We start from the raw sequence: 15,832 nt of genomic DNA on the forward strand, positions 1-15,832 counted from the left end.
ACGGAGAAGCTTATCCAAAATAAGTCTCATGTGTCACGTCAATTTAGTATGTCTAAATACGTACAAAAGCTTGGCATAGGATACTCATTTCATCACTTAAAAATATGATATTTTCATATAATTGATGTGTCTACTTTCCGACTCTCCTTGGACTTTTATTCGCGTTTCGCAACCTATTGTCTAAGCCAATCAACTACTGCCATGTCATCCTCCACTTGTGTTTGAAATTCGCCCAAGTTAACCAATATCTGAAGAGATATTTATTAATGGGCTCAGAATATCCAAGGGCTTTTTCATATACTCATACTTTAGCTAAAATAACCCATTTAACAAAGTCTTCTATTCTAATTGTTTTTACCTTCTTTTATATAGAGTGGCCCATACTTTAGCTAAAACAGCCCATTAAATAATGTCTTTAACCATCCAGTTAATGGAATGGTTTTATTTTAGAGAAATTAGGACTCCTACCAAAGAATTTTTCCATAATTAACTACGTACCAATGGACCACTGTGTTATCACTGTACATAATTCATTGTGACTCTGCTGCCCCTACTCTCCCAAAATGAACTCTACGGTTTTGATAAACAAAATCTTGTAAAAAAGATTTGGATAGATCTTACTTTCTGTACTCATATATTTTTGTAACGTCAGATCAAAGTGAATTCTCTCTTTTGCCTATTATCAAAAATTTTGGAATTCAAATCATTATTTCTTTCGATTGCTCGCACATCTGGACGCCACAATCTCTTCAATCTAGGAATACTATCTTCGTTTAAGGCCATGAAGGTCTCTCTCCCCACATTTCCCTCTTCTTTCTAATTCTAGGTTTCACGCTTTCCTCGCGTTTCATCTTCCTTACCAAGTTTTACAGCCTATTACCTCATATCCCTCTCATTTTGTGTGTTATTGTTGAAGTTTAGCTACATGATTAATTTTAAAAAATCATATTTACTTATTTCTCAGTTGCTTCTGTTTATAGTTTTATAGTTGAAAACTGGAGTTGTAAGTGCTTGGAGAAAAGGGGAAGTTAATCAGTTTGGAGATAAGAGATGGAGAACATGCTAAAAGCAAGGATGATGCTTCTGGTACTTATTTCAGAAGCTTCGTCCCAAAGATAGTCGATGTTCAATCTTATGGAAATTGCCAAACTTCAGATCACCAGCTGAAACCCAGATGATACTAAAAATAAGGATATCATTTCACTTATAGGGTTATAAATAGTGAAACTGTAATGTAAGTTATGTTAGACGGCAACAATAATATTTTGGTATTGTCACAAACCCAAACAATAGACGGTTACATAATTTATTAGCCAATGTATTTAATGTTTTTAGCTGGATAACAACATTTTGTAAACATATTATGGATAAATGTGATTGTAAATAGTTAAAGTTTCCCCAGTCCATTAGAAATTTCACTTTAGCACTATGGTTAGAATGAAATACATTATGTGATTGGTTCTTTGGATTTGAATCAAGAAAGTTAACTAGTTTGACAAAATATTAGATGGATAAATAATTGATTTAGTCGTCAAATCCAATATATGATGGATATAGAACTAAGCTTTGGACACATGGTCAATGAATATTTAAGGTTTTAAACGAGAGAGATGGTGACAGCATGGTTCGTCGTTTGGTATGAGAAGATTTGTGTTTGATTGTTTGAGAAAAAGATGATTCATTGAGAAGGTTCTTTGGGGATATGTCAATGTCAGTTATATTGTAATTTGTGTTAGACGGTTAAAATAATTTTTGGTGCATCGTAACAAACCAAAAATAATAGACGTTTTCATAATTTATTAGACGGAATAATTAACATTGTGCTACTGGGGTAAGAATGAATCTTTAATTAGTCGGCTAAAGATTATACGTATATATAAACATATTTTCTCATATTAACTTGAATTTAATACGAAGACGGCGATTTTGGTTGCTACTGTGCTACTGTGGTAAAAATGAAACTTTAATTATTGGTTAATTAAATAACAGTTGGTAACATAATTTATTAGATTTCACATAGTTTAGCAAAAGAATGTCATATTTAACTGACTATGATATTAGTTAGCTGCTACAATTCTCATTAACATCTTTTATATTCATATTATGATTCATATGTACAAATGTGATATACAAGATTCAAACAAGTTTTTTCCCAAATAACTTATTTGTTGACCGTGTAAATATTTTATTAATTGTCTAACAGCTTGACATTACCAACAATTCAGCTTTCATCCCATGTAATTTATTGTCTAACCAGATATATATTATATTAGTTGTCCAACAAATTGGCATTTAGACGAGTAAATATACATAAACATTATTTGTATGTTCATTTAATATGTCATAGCTATAATTTGACTTCTTATGATATCAATTTAAAATCATAAATTAACTTTGTCGTATATTTAGCATAACCAGCTATCTTATGAAAGTTATATGATATATGCAACAACTTGTACAGTAAAACAACTTCATTACATGGTAATAGATTACATCATTGGTTAAAAGAAAGTTTAACAAGCCAAAAGATAAAGCAAACCATGCTAAACTTTTTTATAACTGGCTTTGTAAAAATCATCCCTCATCTATTACAAGAAAGTTTCATTGCTACAACAAGTTTCCATATTTTCTAAGGCTGATATATGGCTAAAATTTGAGTTTCATCATGATTTTAAAGCTTGGGAATGCTTATCTTACGAAAGTTAAATGGTATAAGCAACGACTTGACAATGAAACAATTACATTGCATGATAATATATTACATCATTGGTTACAAGAAAGTTTAACAAGCCAAATGAGAAAGCAAACAATGCTAAAATTTCTTATAACCGGTTTTGTAAAAGTGATCTCTCATCGGTCACAAGAAAAGAAAGCTTATCAACCCAAAAATAAACTTAACCAGGCTAAAGTTATCTGTAATGAAGAGTACACACAAAAGACATTCTTGTGTAAACTTAACTATACACATATCACCATAGAAAAGCTAAGTCAATTTTTGGATTTAGAATTCTACACACCCACCATCGGTCCCACTTCCTTCAGAAGACTTATTTTTGCTACATCAGTTGCGTTGTTTCCAATGTTTGGCCCAAGCTATAACAAGTAGTTCGTCCTCTCATCTTCTTAACAGTAGGCGAGGTTACCCCCCTCCGCCGGAGCCACCACCATCTCCAGACTCTCCACCATGTTGGCTAACGATGAAAGAAGGAGGTCCATGTACAAAAATCAGTGAGGCTTCGCAGTTTCCGTTCCGTATTTCCTCGGTCTACCTCTTCTCTTCTTCTCCTGCTCACTTCCATGTTCATGTTCAAACCGCCAGCTGAGCTTTGTTGGTACTGCTGCGGTGGCGGCGGCGATTCTGATCTTGTGAGCTTTTATGTTACTGATGCAAATCCTATAGTTGGATTCTTTTTTGCTGGGGCACCGAATGTGTCAGATACTGAATGAAGAAGGTTTTGCTTGCAGGAAAAAAAATCCATTCTTTTTTAAAGAAAAATATTTTCAAATCTAATCCAAAATCTTTGCCAAATCTTTATCGTACGTAGACAGATTTCTAAAGATACTAATTGTACTTACCCTACACTCTGAAACGGAAAACTGACTATAACAGAGGGGTAGTCTCGACAATTACATTGCCCCACTTCACTAACCTTTTTGCATTTTTCACTGTTTTGGTTAGTTCACTAATTCCACTCTTTTCCTTTGTTTTTGAGCAAATTATCCCTTTATTTTATGTCAAAAAAATAAAAATAATATTTTGCGCATGTAAATAAATAATATATATAGTTTCTTTTCCATCACATATCATTATAATCTTTCTTTGAGAAAAATATTGTAGGCTTGTAAAGATGAACAAATTTAGTTATAAGATACAAAAGGCTAACTAGATTTTGACCCGCGCTTTCAAAGCGCGGGTTTATTTTTGTTTTTTTTTTTCAATTGACAAATATTTAGTAAATATCACATTTTCATATATTTGTGCTTTATTTTATAAAAGACTTAAAATTTTTATCTTTATTTATCGTATTTCATTTTAAATGACTATTTATGTTTAAAAAATTAAACTTTATTTTGTTAATGAATTAAGTTGGTATAACTCTGATAAATTAATTTTATTATGTAGTTAATATTTTAATTAAAAAATTATATAATTTTAATAAAGATTTATACTATTCAATAAAAAATTCAATTATTTTTATGAATGTTTAAATTATATTAAGAAAAAAAAAATAATAATTAAGAATAGTCGAAAATAAATTATTTGAACTTGGACTCAATAGCCCAAAAAAAAGTGAGAATTGAATATGATTTTTTTATAGGCCCAAATGGCCCAAGAGAGATTTGATGTGGGCTGGATCTGAAAATAATGATCCAATATAGATGTGTTATTAATATTATTTGATTGCCCTTAATGAAACATGTAATGTTAGTAAAAGAAATGGCAGTTAGGTAATTATGACAACAAGATCTTGCTATAGCCTATAGATATATATTGAATTTTATTGGTAAATTGGGCCAATGTTGGGCTTATATAAGAGGCCTGATCTTGGGTCAGAGGCGAATGGGTTACATTACACCTAGGGATGTTGTCATGGGCAAAAAAACCCGGCCCGGCCCGAACCCAAACTAAACCCGCCCAGAAAATACCCTAAACTATAAAACCCGAAAAAAACCCGGTACTATTAGGGTAACCCGCGAAAAACCCTAGAACTTTAGGGTTACCCAAGGGTACCCGAAAAAACCCTTTTTTGAGTTTTGTGGTTTTTTAGTTAAAGTTTTATAGTTTTAACTTAAATTTATATGTATTGAATATTTAATTTTAATCATGTTTTGTATTAAATTTGATTAATTTTCAATTATCAAATTTATTTTCTGTATAAAGTAACAAATAAAATTTTCATCATTCATAATTTTCAATTTGCAAATTTATACTATATCCATAATGTAAGTAAATAAATAAGTTATAGAGAGTGCAAAATTTAATAGTGGGCATTGTATGTTTTGATTTATACATCTAATTTTTGATTTCAATCATTTAAATCCTTAAAAATTAGGGTAAAAGTCGTCCTTTCAATTATATTTTTTTTTTTAAAAACCCATAGGGTACCCGAAACCCGATAGGGTAAAACCCGAACGGGTAATTTATAAATCAAGACCCGCCCAAAATAAACCCGCGAATTTTGAAAACTGAATATACGGGTTTTGGTTTTTAAATTCCAACCGGGTTTAGGGTACCCTATGGGTAAAAACCCATTGTTAACATCCCTAATTACACCACGTCTGACGTCTCTATCTAAATTGAAAAGGAAGGGAAAAAAAAGAGAGGTAACACTCCGATCCCACACATGGCACCTTTTCCTTTGTCGCCTTCCAAATCATTAAATCATTTTTTCAACTTTTTAAATTTCATTTTTTTTTAAAATAATTTTCTCTCACTCTGTCATCGGCCCAACAAATTAAATTAATCTGTTAACCGATACCAAAACCTGCACGATAATTTTGAAGAAGAAGGACGCAGATCTGTTGATTGTTTCCAGAGATTCTGATCGGTGGAGGAGGAGGAGGAATAAGTTAGCACGGTGGTAGTAATGGCTTCGCTCCCGTCTGAAAACGGCGTTGACGGAGATGACGAAAGGGAGGAGGAGGAGGAAGATGAAGAAGAAGAAGAGGAAGAAGAAAACGGAGAAGAAGAGGGCGAGGAGGAGCCGCGTCTCAAGTACCAGCGTATGGGCGGAAACGTACCTTCCTTGCTATCCAACGACGCTGCTTCCTGCATCGCCGTTGCCGCGAGGATGATCGCTCTCGGTACTCACGACGGAACGGTTCACATCCTCGATTTCCTCGGGAATCAGGTGAGTTTTCTTCTCAATTCGAGCTTTAATGTTTTGGTTGATGATGAATTGCATTAGGTTCGATTGGTTTAGCTATCAATTGGTTTAAATCGAGTTTGGTGAAGTTTAATTTGATTTTAATTTATGCTTTGTTCGTTCAGGTGAAAGAGTTTCGGGCGCACACGGCCCCGGTTAATGATCTAAGCTTTGACACTGAGGGAGAGTATATCGGAAGCTGTTCAGACGATGGCTCTGTTGTTATAAACAGCCTTTTCACTGATGACGAGAAGTTGAGGTTTGATTACCATCGCCCCATGAAGGCTATTTCCTTGGATCCGGATTACACCAAGAAGCAGTCGAAGAGATTTGTAGCTGGTGGTTTGGCTGGTCATTTGTATATGAACTCGAAGAAGTGGTTTGGTTATAAAGATCAGGTTTGTGAGAATGTGTGTAGAGTTAATTATTGTGCAATACAAGCTGCTCATCGTGAATTTGATAGGTGCTGCATTCTGGGGAAGGTCCAATCCATTCTGTGAAATGGAGAGGAAGTCTCATCGCCTGGGCTAATGATACTGGTGTTAAAGTTTATGATACAGCCAAAGATCAGCGTGTTACTTTTATTGAAAGACCTCGAGGAAGCCCCCGGCCTGAGGCTTTGCTTCCCCACTTGGTTTGGCAGGTTGGTATGCGGTAACTCTTTATATCTGTTTACTTCTTTACATTCACCTTAACGTGTTCATGTGCAACAGCGTTGATTTTAAGGGATGTCTTTTAATTATTTATAGGATGACACTCTTCTTGTGATTGGTTGGGGAACATCTGTTAAAATTGCTTCAATTAAATCAGACCAGCAAAAACCAGCATATGGAACATATAGGCAGGTTCAGATGTCTAGTCTAAACCAAGTGGACATTGTGGCATCGTTCCAAACTAGCTATTTCATTTCAGGGATTGCTCCCTTTGGTGATTCTCTAGTTATTCTTGCATATATACCCACCGAAGAAGATGGTGTGAAAGAAATTAGCAGCACCACTACTCTATCTCGTCAGGTATTCTCTCCTCGTGGTTGACTAGGTGTTGCATATGAAGAATAGGAACATTTTTTGCTTCTCCTTTTGGACAGTTGCTGAGTCTGATTCTAAATGATCCAGGGAAATGCCCAGAGGCCTGAAGTACGCATTGTATCATGGAACAGTGATGAACTTACAATGGATGCTCTTCCGGTACATGGATTTGAGCATTACAAGGCGAAAGACTATTCCCTTGCTCATGCTCCATTCCCAGGTTGGTTTTTTGTTTGGAAAATAATTTGTTTTCTTTGGGGGAATGAAAGCCTGCCTTTCAGTACTTACTTGAAAATTTGAAGCGAGTGTAGGTAGTAGCTATGCTGGGGGGCAGTGGGCGGCTGGTGATGAACCACTGTACTATATCGTGTCTCCAAAGGATGTTGTGATTGCAAAACCCAGGTAGATCTTTGTGGTCGCTGTTTCTTTTGTCAATGTTATTCTAGTTCTTTGTATATCAACGTTAAGGGTCTCTTACGTGTTCTGGTTTGTTACTTGTTAGGGATGCTGAAGATCACATTAACTGGCTTTTGCAACATGGATTCCACGAGAAAGCACTAGCAGCTGTTGAGGCTGGTGAAGGACGAAACGAACTAATTGATAAGGTACTTGTTCATAAATGATTAGTGACTAAGTCTTTTGTTTGTCTTTGCACTATGGTTCATTATTTTGTTCTACACTTTTCTCAACGAAAATTGGATGAAATGCATAGCCTAGAGCCCTTCATGAATTTAATCAAACATTTCTCTGTTCCAATGCAATAGCAGTGCTTGGTCGAGAAAACTACTGTCAAGTTCTCGACTTTCTTTCTTGTGTTGGTGATTTTTAACTCTTTAACATAAACGATATTTATTTTACGGGTCATCTTGTATTCCTTGCCAACCTACTTTCTTTTGTCGGTGTCATTTTGGGTGTAATGATATTTGAGTCAATCTAACGTTTTTACTTATTAGGTGGGTGCTGGGTATCTTGATCATTTGATTGTGGAAAGAAAATATGCTGAAGCAGCATCTTTGTGCCCAAAATTGTTACGAGGATCTGCTTCAGCCTGGGAGAGGTTTGAACAAATTAGTATTTCATATTTGCTAAGCGTTTGTTTTTTGGTTATTGTTTACATATCTGATATTGTGTGTTCTCTTGTCAGGTGGGTTTTCCATTTTGCTCAATTACGCCAGCTGCCTGTGCTTGTTCCATACATGCCTACCGATAACCCAAGGCTCAAGGATACTGTCTACGAGGTTTGTATATATCAACTACTCTGTACGAACTCATCCCACACTTTCGTGTCATTATCCCTCTATGCATGTGATACAGTAAAGAAATAATGGAAGAAATTAGGATAGAAGTTTGGAAAATTTTAGTCTAAATTTTTTCACTTGTAAGAAAAACGTTTTTTGAAACAGTCGAGGCATAAGAATTATTTTGTGTTTATGATGCAGGTTGCTCTAGTGGCACTGGCAACAAACCCCTCATACCATAAGGAGCTTTTGTCCACTGTTAAATCTTGGCCACGTTCAGTATATTCTGCTTTGCCTGTTATCTCAGCAATAGAGCCTCAGCTGAACACATCTTCAATGACCGATGCCCTCAAAGAGGTCAGCATTGTTTGTCAGGTTAAGCTTGAGATTTATTGACATTTGCAGAGTCAGAGTTGTTTTATCATTTCATTTATCAGGCGCTGGCAGAGCTGTATGTTATTGATGGACAGCACGAGAAAGCCTTCGCCCTATATGCTGATGTACGCGTGTGCGAATACAGTGATAAATTTGTTTAAACTATTTTACCCTGATTCTTCCGTGGACAGTCCTCTAAAATGTTCCTTTCCTTATTTTAATCCAGCTTCTCAAACCAGAAGTGTTCGACTTCATTGAGAAATACAACTTGCATGAGGCGATTCGTGGAAAGGTATACAAGGAATTTTGTTTTTTGGACAGTTTGAGACTTCTGAAATCACTACATAGGGCTTTCCTTGATGATCAAAATTTCTTAACCATCTTTATTGTTAGCTTAGCGCCGTAGTGGTTCATGAACTCGCATCATTCATAGTCGGAGTTCTAAGATTCACTGCTGGGGTGTCATAGAACTCCCATAATTTTGTCATACAGACCGCTGAAAGTTTTCCTTATCTTCTTATGTAGGTTGTCCAGGTAATGCTGCTTGATTGCAAGCGTGCCACTGCCTTGTTTATCCAAAACAGGGATTTGATTGCTCCATCTGAAGTGGTCCCACAACTTTTGAAAGCTGGCAAGAAATGTGATTCAAGATATTACTTGTACTTATATCTGCATGCGTTATTTCAAGTCAGTCCAGATGGTGGGAAGGATTATCATGATATGCAGGTATTTGTAGTTTAACTCAATAATATATAGATTGAATGTTTTCCGTCTCTTTCTCCTTTTTGCTTGAATGTTTTCTTAAATATATACATGCTGCAGGTAGAACTATATGCGGAATACGATACTAAAATGCTGCTTCCATTCCTACGTAGCAGTCAACATTACAAGTTAGAAAAGGTAGTCAACATTACAAGCTAGACAGCTGACTGAAATAAACTATTTCAGGGTTATGTCTATGTGAACCTTATTTACTGCAAAATTTCAGGCATATGAACTTTGTGTCAAGAAAGATCTACTAAGAGAGCAAGTTTTTGTTCTGGGAAGGATGGGAAATGCAAAACAAGCTCTTGCTGTCATCATAAATAAACTGGGGGATATAGAGGAGGTAATTGTCTTCTTTCTTCATAATACTCTGTGCTCAGTAACTTGTCTTCTTTCCGCATTCTCTGTAATCACTAATTAATGTTTTACTGAGTGGTTCTAAATAATACGAGATATGGTATTTAAAATTTGATCGATCTTCTGCAGGCTGTGGAATTTGTGTCCATGCAGCACGACGATGATCTCTGGGAAGAACTGATAAAACAATGTCTGAACAAGCCCGAGATGGTAAAAACAGTGTTTGTTAATCAAATCATCACAAATCAACCTCCATTCTAGGAAACTCGTGTCCTTATATTACTTTGGGTTAAACTTCTGTTCCTTTTCACCAATATCAGGTGGGCTTGCTGTTGGAGCACACGGTTGGCAACCTTGACCCTCTTTACATAGTCAATATGGTTCCAAATGGCTTGGAAATACCTCGGTTAGTTTTAACTATTACCCTGCCTTGCTGATATTTATTCTCGAGTTAGTCCAGTCACATATTCTTCCTTAAGTATACATACATGGCCGCTCTTCTATGTGATGCGAAACCTTTTGGTCTACACAAATCTGTGTGTGCACACAGAGCATTGACTGAATCACGTGATTATTATTTTTTTTTATCATTTGGTTACCAAAATAATATCCCCACATTGTTTCTGCTTTCAGATTAAGGGATCGATTGGTCAAAATCGTGACAGATTACAGAACCGAGACATCTCTAAGACACGGTTGTAATGACATTCTCAAGGTACAAAACTAGTGTCACCAATGTACCTCTTTTCATTAGTCTAGAACAGTCTCCAGTGAATTTGACGTTGTGGGGGTTGATACATGTGGAATTTTACAGACGGACATTGTGAATCTTCTGGTCAAGTGCTTCAACGAGGCGAGACGTGGGGTCTGCCTAAGCAACGAAGAAGACGATTCCCGTGGAAAGAGAGAAGACAACGATCGATCGATCTCACAGAGAATGGTAGTAGATAAATCATTGAGCATTAAGATGACAGAGGTGAAGTCGAAGACGCGGGGGGACACACGTTGTTGCATGTGCTTCGACCCGGTATCGATAAGAGGGGACACGGTGGTGGTCTTCTTTTGCTGTCATGCTTACCACATGACATGTCTCATGGATGCTGCCTTCAGCGACAGCAACAACAAGACAGCAGCTAAAGGTTCTTCCGGGTATGGATACGGCTATGATAACGGTGTGGAGGAGGAAGATAGTGAGGATGATGAAGAAGATGATAGTAATGATGGAGACAGGTCTGTCAGGTCGCGATTGCGGTGCATATTATGTACTACTGCCGCTGCTGCGTCCGCTCGGTAGCGACTGAATGTGTTTGTGAAATATTTTTTTGGTGTGCTTCGATTTTTCTTTTTTTGTTTCTTTTTTAAAAAGAAGGAAAATTTCCTTGATTGTAGTCTAAATTATAACAACAAAAGAAAAGAGAGGCCCGAGATACATTGAATTGAACCAATAATATAATGTGTGCCAGAGTTTGTGAAAAAAAAATCCCGTTTTTATTAAATGTCATGCTATTTTATGCATTTCAGGTAAAAAATAATATAATTGAAATGTCTTTGTTTTCTTGTCTTCTCATGATTAGCTTAGTACTTGATAGCTATTTCGCACGCACTTTTTGTGATATCCATTGCGAAACCAAGTTACTAAAATCTTGGTCAGACCCGAATGTGTTTCCAAATAAGATCATATATGACCAACCTTGCAATTAAAGTGTGCGATTAAAGAGGTGTAACATATGAACGTTATAATTTTGAACAAGCCATTCTTTTTTTTTTTAGTTTCGGACAAAGTACAAAGATATTAAGCTTCAACAACGAAATTAAAGACATTAGCATATACTATATAAGCAATAATGCGCAAACTAGAACCAACGACCATGATATATATCACTCACTTAGGATGGCCTGTTTTAAGGAAATACTGGGTGTATTAAAAAAAGAAAAGAAAAGGAAGTAGCCACCAAATGATTCGAGGTGATGCTGGACCACCTCTAAGATGCGACTGGTTTTGAGGTGGCCTTCTTAACGGCTTCAGCGTAGGTCCTGTGCTGGTAAGTTAAGGTCGACTCAAGCAAGTCCCAAAGAGACGTCTTCGGGTTCCATCCTAATCATTGTCCACACCAAAAAAGTATCAGATCAACAATTTGGTTTGGTTATGATTGAAGAGACAGAGCACGAGGAGATTACCAAGTTGACGGTTGATGATGGTCATGTCTGGGATTCTCTTGTCGCTGTCATCATAACCCTCTCCATAAAATTCTTTGGAGCTCACGTCTATTGTTGGACTCTCAATTGCTGTCTCTCCACTCACTTTTGAGTAGACCTGTCCAAATGTTTTTTTTTGTTTTGTAGCATTTCAGCGTGCCATAGTATATCCAATATCAATCAGAGTCTTATTTGTGAACAAGTGTTCTCACCTTAGTCATCATTTCAGCAAGTTGTCTTACTGTCACTTCATTGTTTGGGTTACCTACATTGAAGATATGCCCATTGGCTCTCTCTGGGTTTTCCTGTTACAGATCACACAAGCAATTCAGATGCAACTTCTTTGATAATAGTGCAACAAAAAAAAAGCAATGAATGAAACTCACAATCATCAGGAGGACAGCTTCGATAGCATCCTTGATGTAGATGAAGGTTCTCTGTGATTCTCCACCATCCACAAGCTTCAGAGGTTCACGTCGCAGAAGGTTCTGAAAGTATCCCAACAAAAGTAAAAACAATTAAGATGCAGCCACGAGAAGAAGACTGAGACTGTATACACTTACGTTGCTAAAGCAGGCCAGGACACGAGGGACACCCTCGCTAGGACCATCAATGCCAGGGATGAAGTCCATCCTAGGTCCAATCCAGTTAAACGGTCTTACAATGGTGAACTCAAGTCCGTTCTCAGCACCCTCAGCTATAACCACAAACAAAAGAAATGAGAACCTATTTGCCACTCGGTACACTGAAAAGAGAAAACTGCATACCGTAGACAAGTCTCTCAATCAGTTGCTTCGCGCAAGCATAAGACCACCTCTGCTTCTCAATAGAACCAAAAATGCAAGGGGATGTATCTTCTTTGAGTACATAAAAATCAGGATCCTGTAAACGATCATCACTCGTAAGTAGTGAAGAAACAACATATACAGAGAGACAAAGGTAATTATAAGAACCACAGCACATGAACTAATTGTTACTTGACATAAGAAAACTAAGCAAATAAAAAACACAAATCTTCAAGCAGCAGTTGAGACGCAAAGCCATACTCAGATAATTGCATGAAAAAAAAACTATATTTTCTAGATGTTAGGCTTTAGTACTAGTTGACTTTACTCTCTGAATCGGAATAAAAAGTCTAACCAAAAACAACAACCATATAATCCACTCTTCAGAGAGTGTGCCACTGTACAATAAAACATAGTTTCTTGACTGAAGAGGGGGGGAAAAGGCAGACCTGACGCAGAGGATGATCCTTAGGAAGAAAGCTTCCAATAGTTTTCCCATACACCTCACAAGTGGAGAAGTGAATCAAACGCTTGTTGTTCTCTGAGCAGTACTTAACCTACATTCACCACTCAACGTCACACAAAACTAATCTTAAGCATCCCCTATCACAATTCACAAAAGGGCTGTTCGTTTGGTTGCCGCAGGTATCGGCGGCAGCGGCAGCGTCAACATTCTGCGTCAACTCTTGTTCATTTCGTTGACGCAGGAAGCTCCATCTGACGCTGGCGTCCGAACGCCGCGTCCTGCAGCTGACGCCGATAAAACCTGCGGTCGCGATATAATATGCGGCAGCTTCAGCGTTTGCGAAACGAACAACAACTGTCTTTATTGACGCAACCGCCACCGCTGAAACCTGCGGCAACCAAACGAACATGGCTAAAGTAAACATATCTTAAACATATACCACAGGGAGAGCATCGATGAAGTTGCTGTAGATAGTATCAAGCGGACGCGTATTGTAATCAGCCGGAGTACAAATCGCAGCGAGATTAATCGTCTGCCAAAACGCAATAAACAAACAACAGATCAAAAGTTGAAAATCCAATTCAGATCTTGAAGAAGCGAATGCACACAAAGATTACCAGATCTGCCATCTTGACGAGTCCCTCGAGGCGAGAATCATGCTTGATGTTGATGCGGTGAAACTGGATCCTCTCGGCCCACTCGGAGGTATCAGGCTCGAGCAAGTGCTTGATCTTGTCGTTGTAGACGTCGAGCGCGAGGACCTTGTGCGGAGTCTCGGTCAGGAGCTTCTCGCAGAGGTGAGAGCCGATGAAACCTCCGGCGCCGATCATGCAGATCGTGAGCGGCTTGATCGGCTTTCCGTCCAGATCCAATCTAACGGCTCCGTTCGCCATTGCTTTAGTCGGTGATGATCCCTTAGCAATGGAATCAAAATGGGTGTGATATTTATAAAGACATGTGGATTGATGATGATGGATGGATGCTTTTGGGTTCGTCGGTATAGCCAAAAAAAAAGAAAAAATAAAAGAAAACTACCAGTCTCAACGCCTGTTACTCACACTCCCACGTGGAATTAATGCTAGAGGATGAAGTTTTTGGAGATATTTCGTCCGATCCGTTTCGTCCAAATAATTAATTATCCGTTTCAATTTATACGTAGTTATTTGATATTTGTTGTTCTAAATATCTAATTTTCTTTTAAATTTTTAACCAGATATCTAAGTACAAATAAAAAATATTTTTTATTACAAAATAAAAATTATTTACTTATAAACTTATATAAAATATAATATTTATATAAGTTATATAAGTTTATTCAAATGTATGTATAGGCATATAACAAATCAAATTAGATATTCGTTCATAAAAATATTAATATTTATGTTTTGTTTTGGTTTTTATTGATATTTATTTTTAGTTCAAATCGAAATTATCGAATCAAAATTTACGGATATTTTGTCTCGTATCTCTCTCGTTTTTTTACTCGATTATTATAACCTTCAATGATGGATTGTTCACGTGACATCATGTTTGAATCCAGAGTTGTGTTGTTTAGGTGTATACTAAGCTCTAGTAAACAATATTTTTGTTCGAGATTCTTGTAACTGGGCCTTCTTCGTTGGATAAGCAGTGACGGTGGAAGCTTTTGTATTATCATCTGCTTGAAGCTTAGTATATAAACCGAAACTTTTCGTTTACAAACGACGCAAGTTTTTTTTTGTATCCGGGTAAGTAGTTTAGAGTCGTCGTCTTGAATTATTGTGCTTTACCTGTCATTCCATAGTGTTGGATTTAAAAGTAGTCGCTTTAGCGAGCGAGACATGAGACATGAGACATGAGACATGAGACAAGTTAGTGGATCGTATAAGTAAGTGTTAATTAGTGATTCATACTACATGTGACAAAGATTACGACAACAAAGCTTTTTCGAGAAAAAGGTTCGAAGATGGATGAAGAAAACTACTTGTAACCACTTATTGACCCATTATTTTCAGTTTTCACTGCCCTGTGTTTATTACGTCTTTGCTTCTTCCTCCTCTTGTCGCTGAAACGTTCACCTCCAGAGGACCTGTCGCATAGCAAAACTCTGCAATCTATGAGGCATATTCTAACCGAAATCAAGACGAAATGTGTTAATAAATTTTATCAATAGAAACCAAACCAAACAACTCATAGTAGTTTTCTGCCTCGCTAGTGGCTCTCTCATAACAGTTCTAATTTGCTTAACAAAACAAAAACTGTAGCTAAGAGCTGAGCAGCTATATTTTTTACAAAGCTTGTCATTGCCAGAAGTGCATTAATACGCCTACGCTAGAAAACATCCGAAGATACACACGGGGGTTAAGACCGTTGATGCACCACCACCAAAGCTCAAACTTACTTCTGGAAAGACATCAACAGCACTACAACACATTCAAAAATATTGTTAACGGTTAGACATTATTAGAGATAACAGCTATTTTTACACACATACACATGAGAGGAACTTTACCCAGATGTGATATCAAAAGTCCCACTAGCTCTCATAGTTTGAGTGGTTTATGAATCTTACTTCTTGTAAGATGCAATAACATTATCATGTAAATTGGATTGTAATCAGGAGAGATTGCAATCGATAGTTCTTTTTCAGATTCAGGTTACTTCAATTTGTAAGATGCTTATCTGGATAAATCTTTTGAGCTATATCTCGTCCTTTGTTTCACATCCATTACACTTGCACATGTCATATGATAATTGGTTAATGGTTTGCTTAGGA

General features: G+C 36.8%; 2 protein-coding genes across 2 annotated transcripts; one reads left to right on the forward strand and one right to left on the reverse strand.

Moving 5' to 3' along the window:
- Positions 1–5,367: 5,367 nt before the first annotated feature.
- LOC106346353 (vacuolar protein sorting-associated protein 41 homolog) lies at positions 5,368–11,145 on the forward strand. The gene is made up of 19 exons (XM_013785652.3): positions 5,368–5,852; positions 5,993–6,265; positions 6,331–6,510; positions 6,617–6,880; positions 6,983–7,115; positions 7,207–7,297; positions 7,398–7,500; positions 7,849–7,952; positions 8,040–8,133; positions 8,335–8,490; positions 8,571–8,633; positions 8,735–8,800; positions 9,034–9,234; positions 9,331–9,408; positions 9,497–9,616; positions 9,760–9,840; positions 9,951–10,036; positions 10,264–10,345; positions 10,445–11,145. Exons 1-19 carry the CDS (start codon positions 5,589–5,591, stop codon positions 10,922–10,924), a joined length of 2,919 nt encoding a protein of 972 aa, XP_013641106.2. The 5' UTR covers positions 5,368–5,588; the 3' UTR covers positions 10,925–11,145.
- A 225-nt stretch (positions 11,146–11,370) lies between these two features.
- LOC106346352 (UDP-D-apiose/UDP-D-xylose synthase 2-like) lies at positions 11,371–14,117 on the reverse strand. The gene is made up of 9 exons (XM_013785651.3): positions 13,695–14,117; positions 13,517–13,609; positions 13,061–13,168; positions 12,594–12,708; positions 12,390–12,523; positions 12,213–12,314; positions 12,039–12,131; positions 11,809–11,944; positions 11,371–11,725 (listed from the first exon to the last, which is right to left on the reverse strand). The coding sequence occupies exons 1-9, from the start codon at positions 13,968–13,970 to the stop codon at positions 11,613–11,615; spliced, it is 1,170 nt and encodes a 389-aa protein (XP_013641105.2). The 5' UTR covers positions 13,971–14,117; the 3' UTR covers positions 11,371–11,612.
- Between the last annotated feature and the right edge of the window lie 1,715 nt (positions 14,118–15,832).

This window comes from Brassica napus, chromosome A6, assembly GCF_020379485.1.
Source record: "Brassica napus cultivar Da-Ae chromosome A6, Da-Ae, whole genome shotgun sequence".
Taxonomy (NCBI): domain Eukaryota; kingdom Viridiplantae; phylum Streptophyta; class Magnoliopsida; order Brassicales; family Brassicaceae; genus Brassica; species Brassica napus.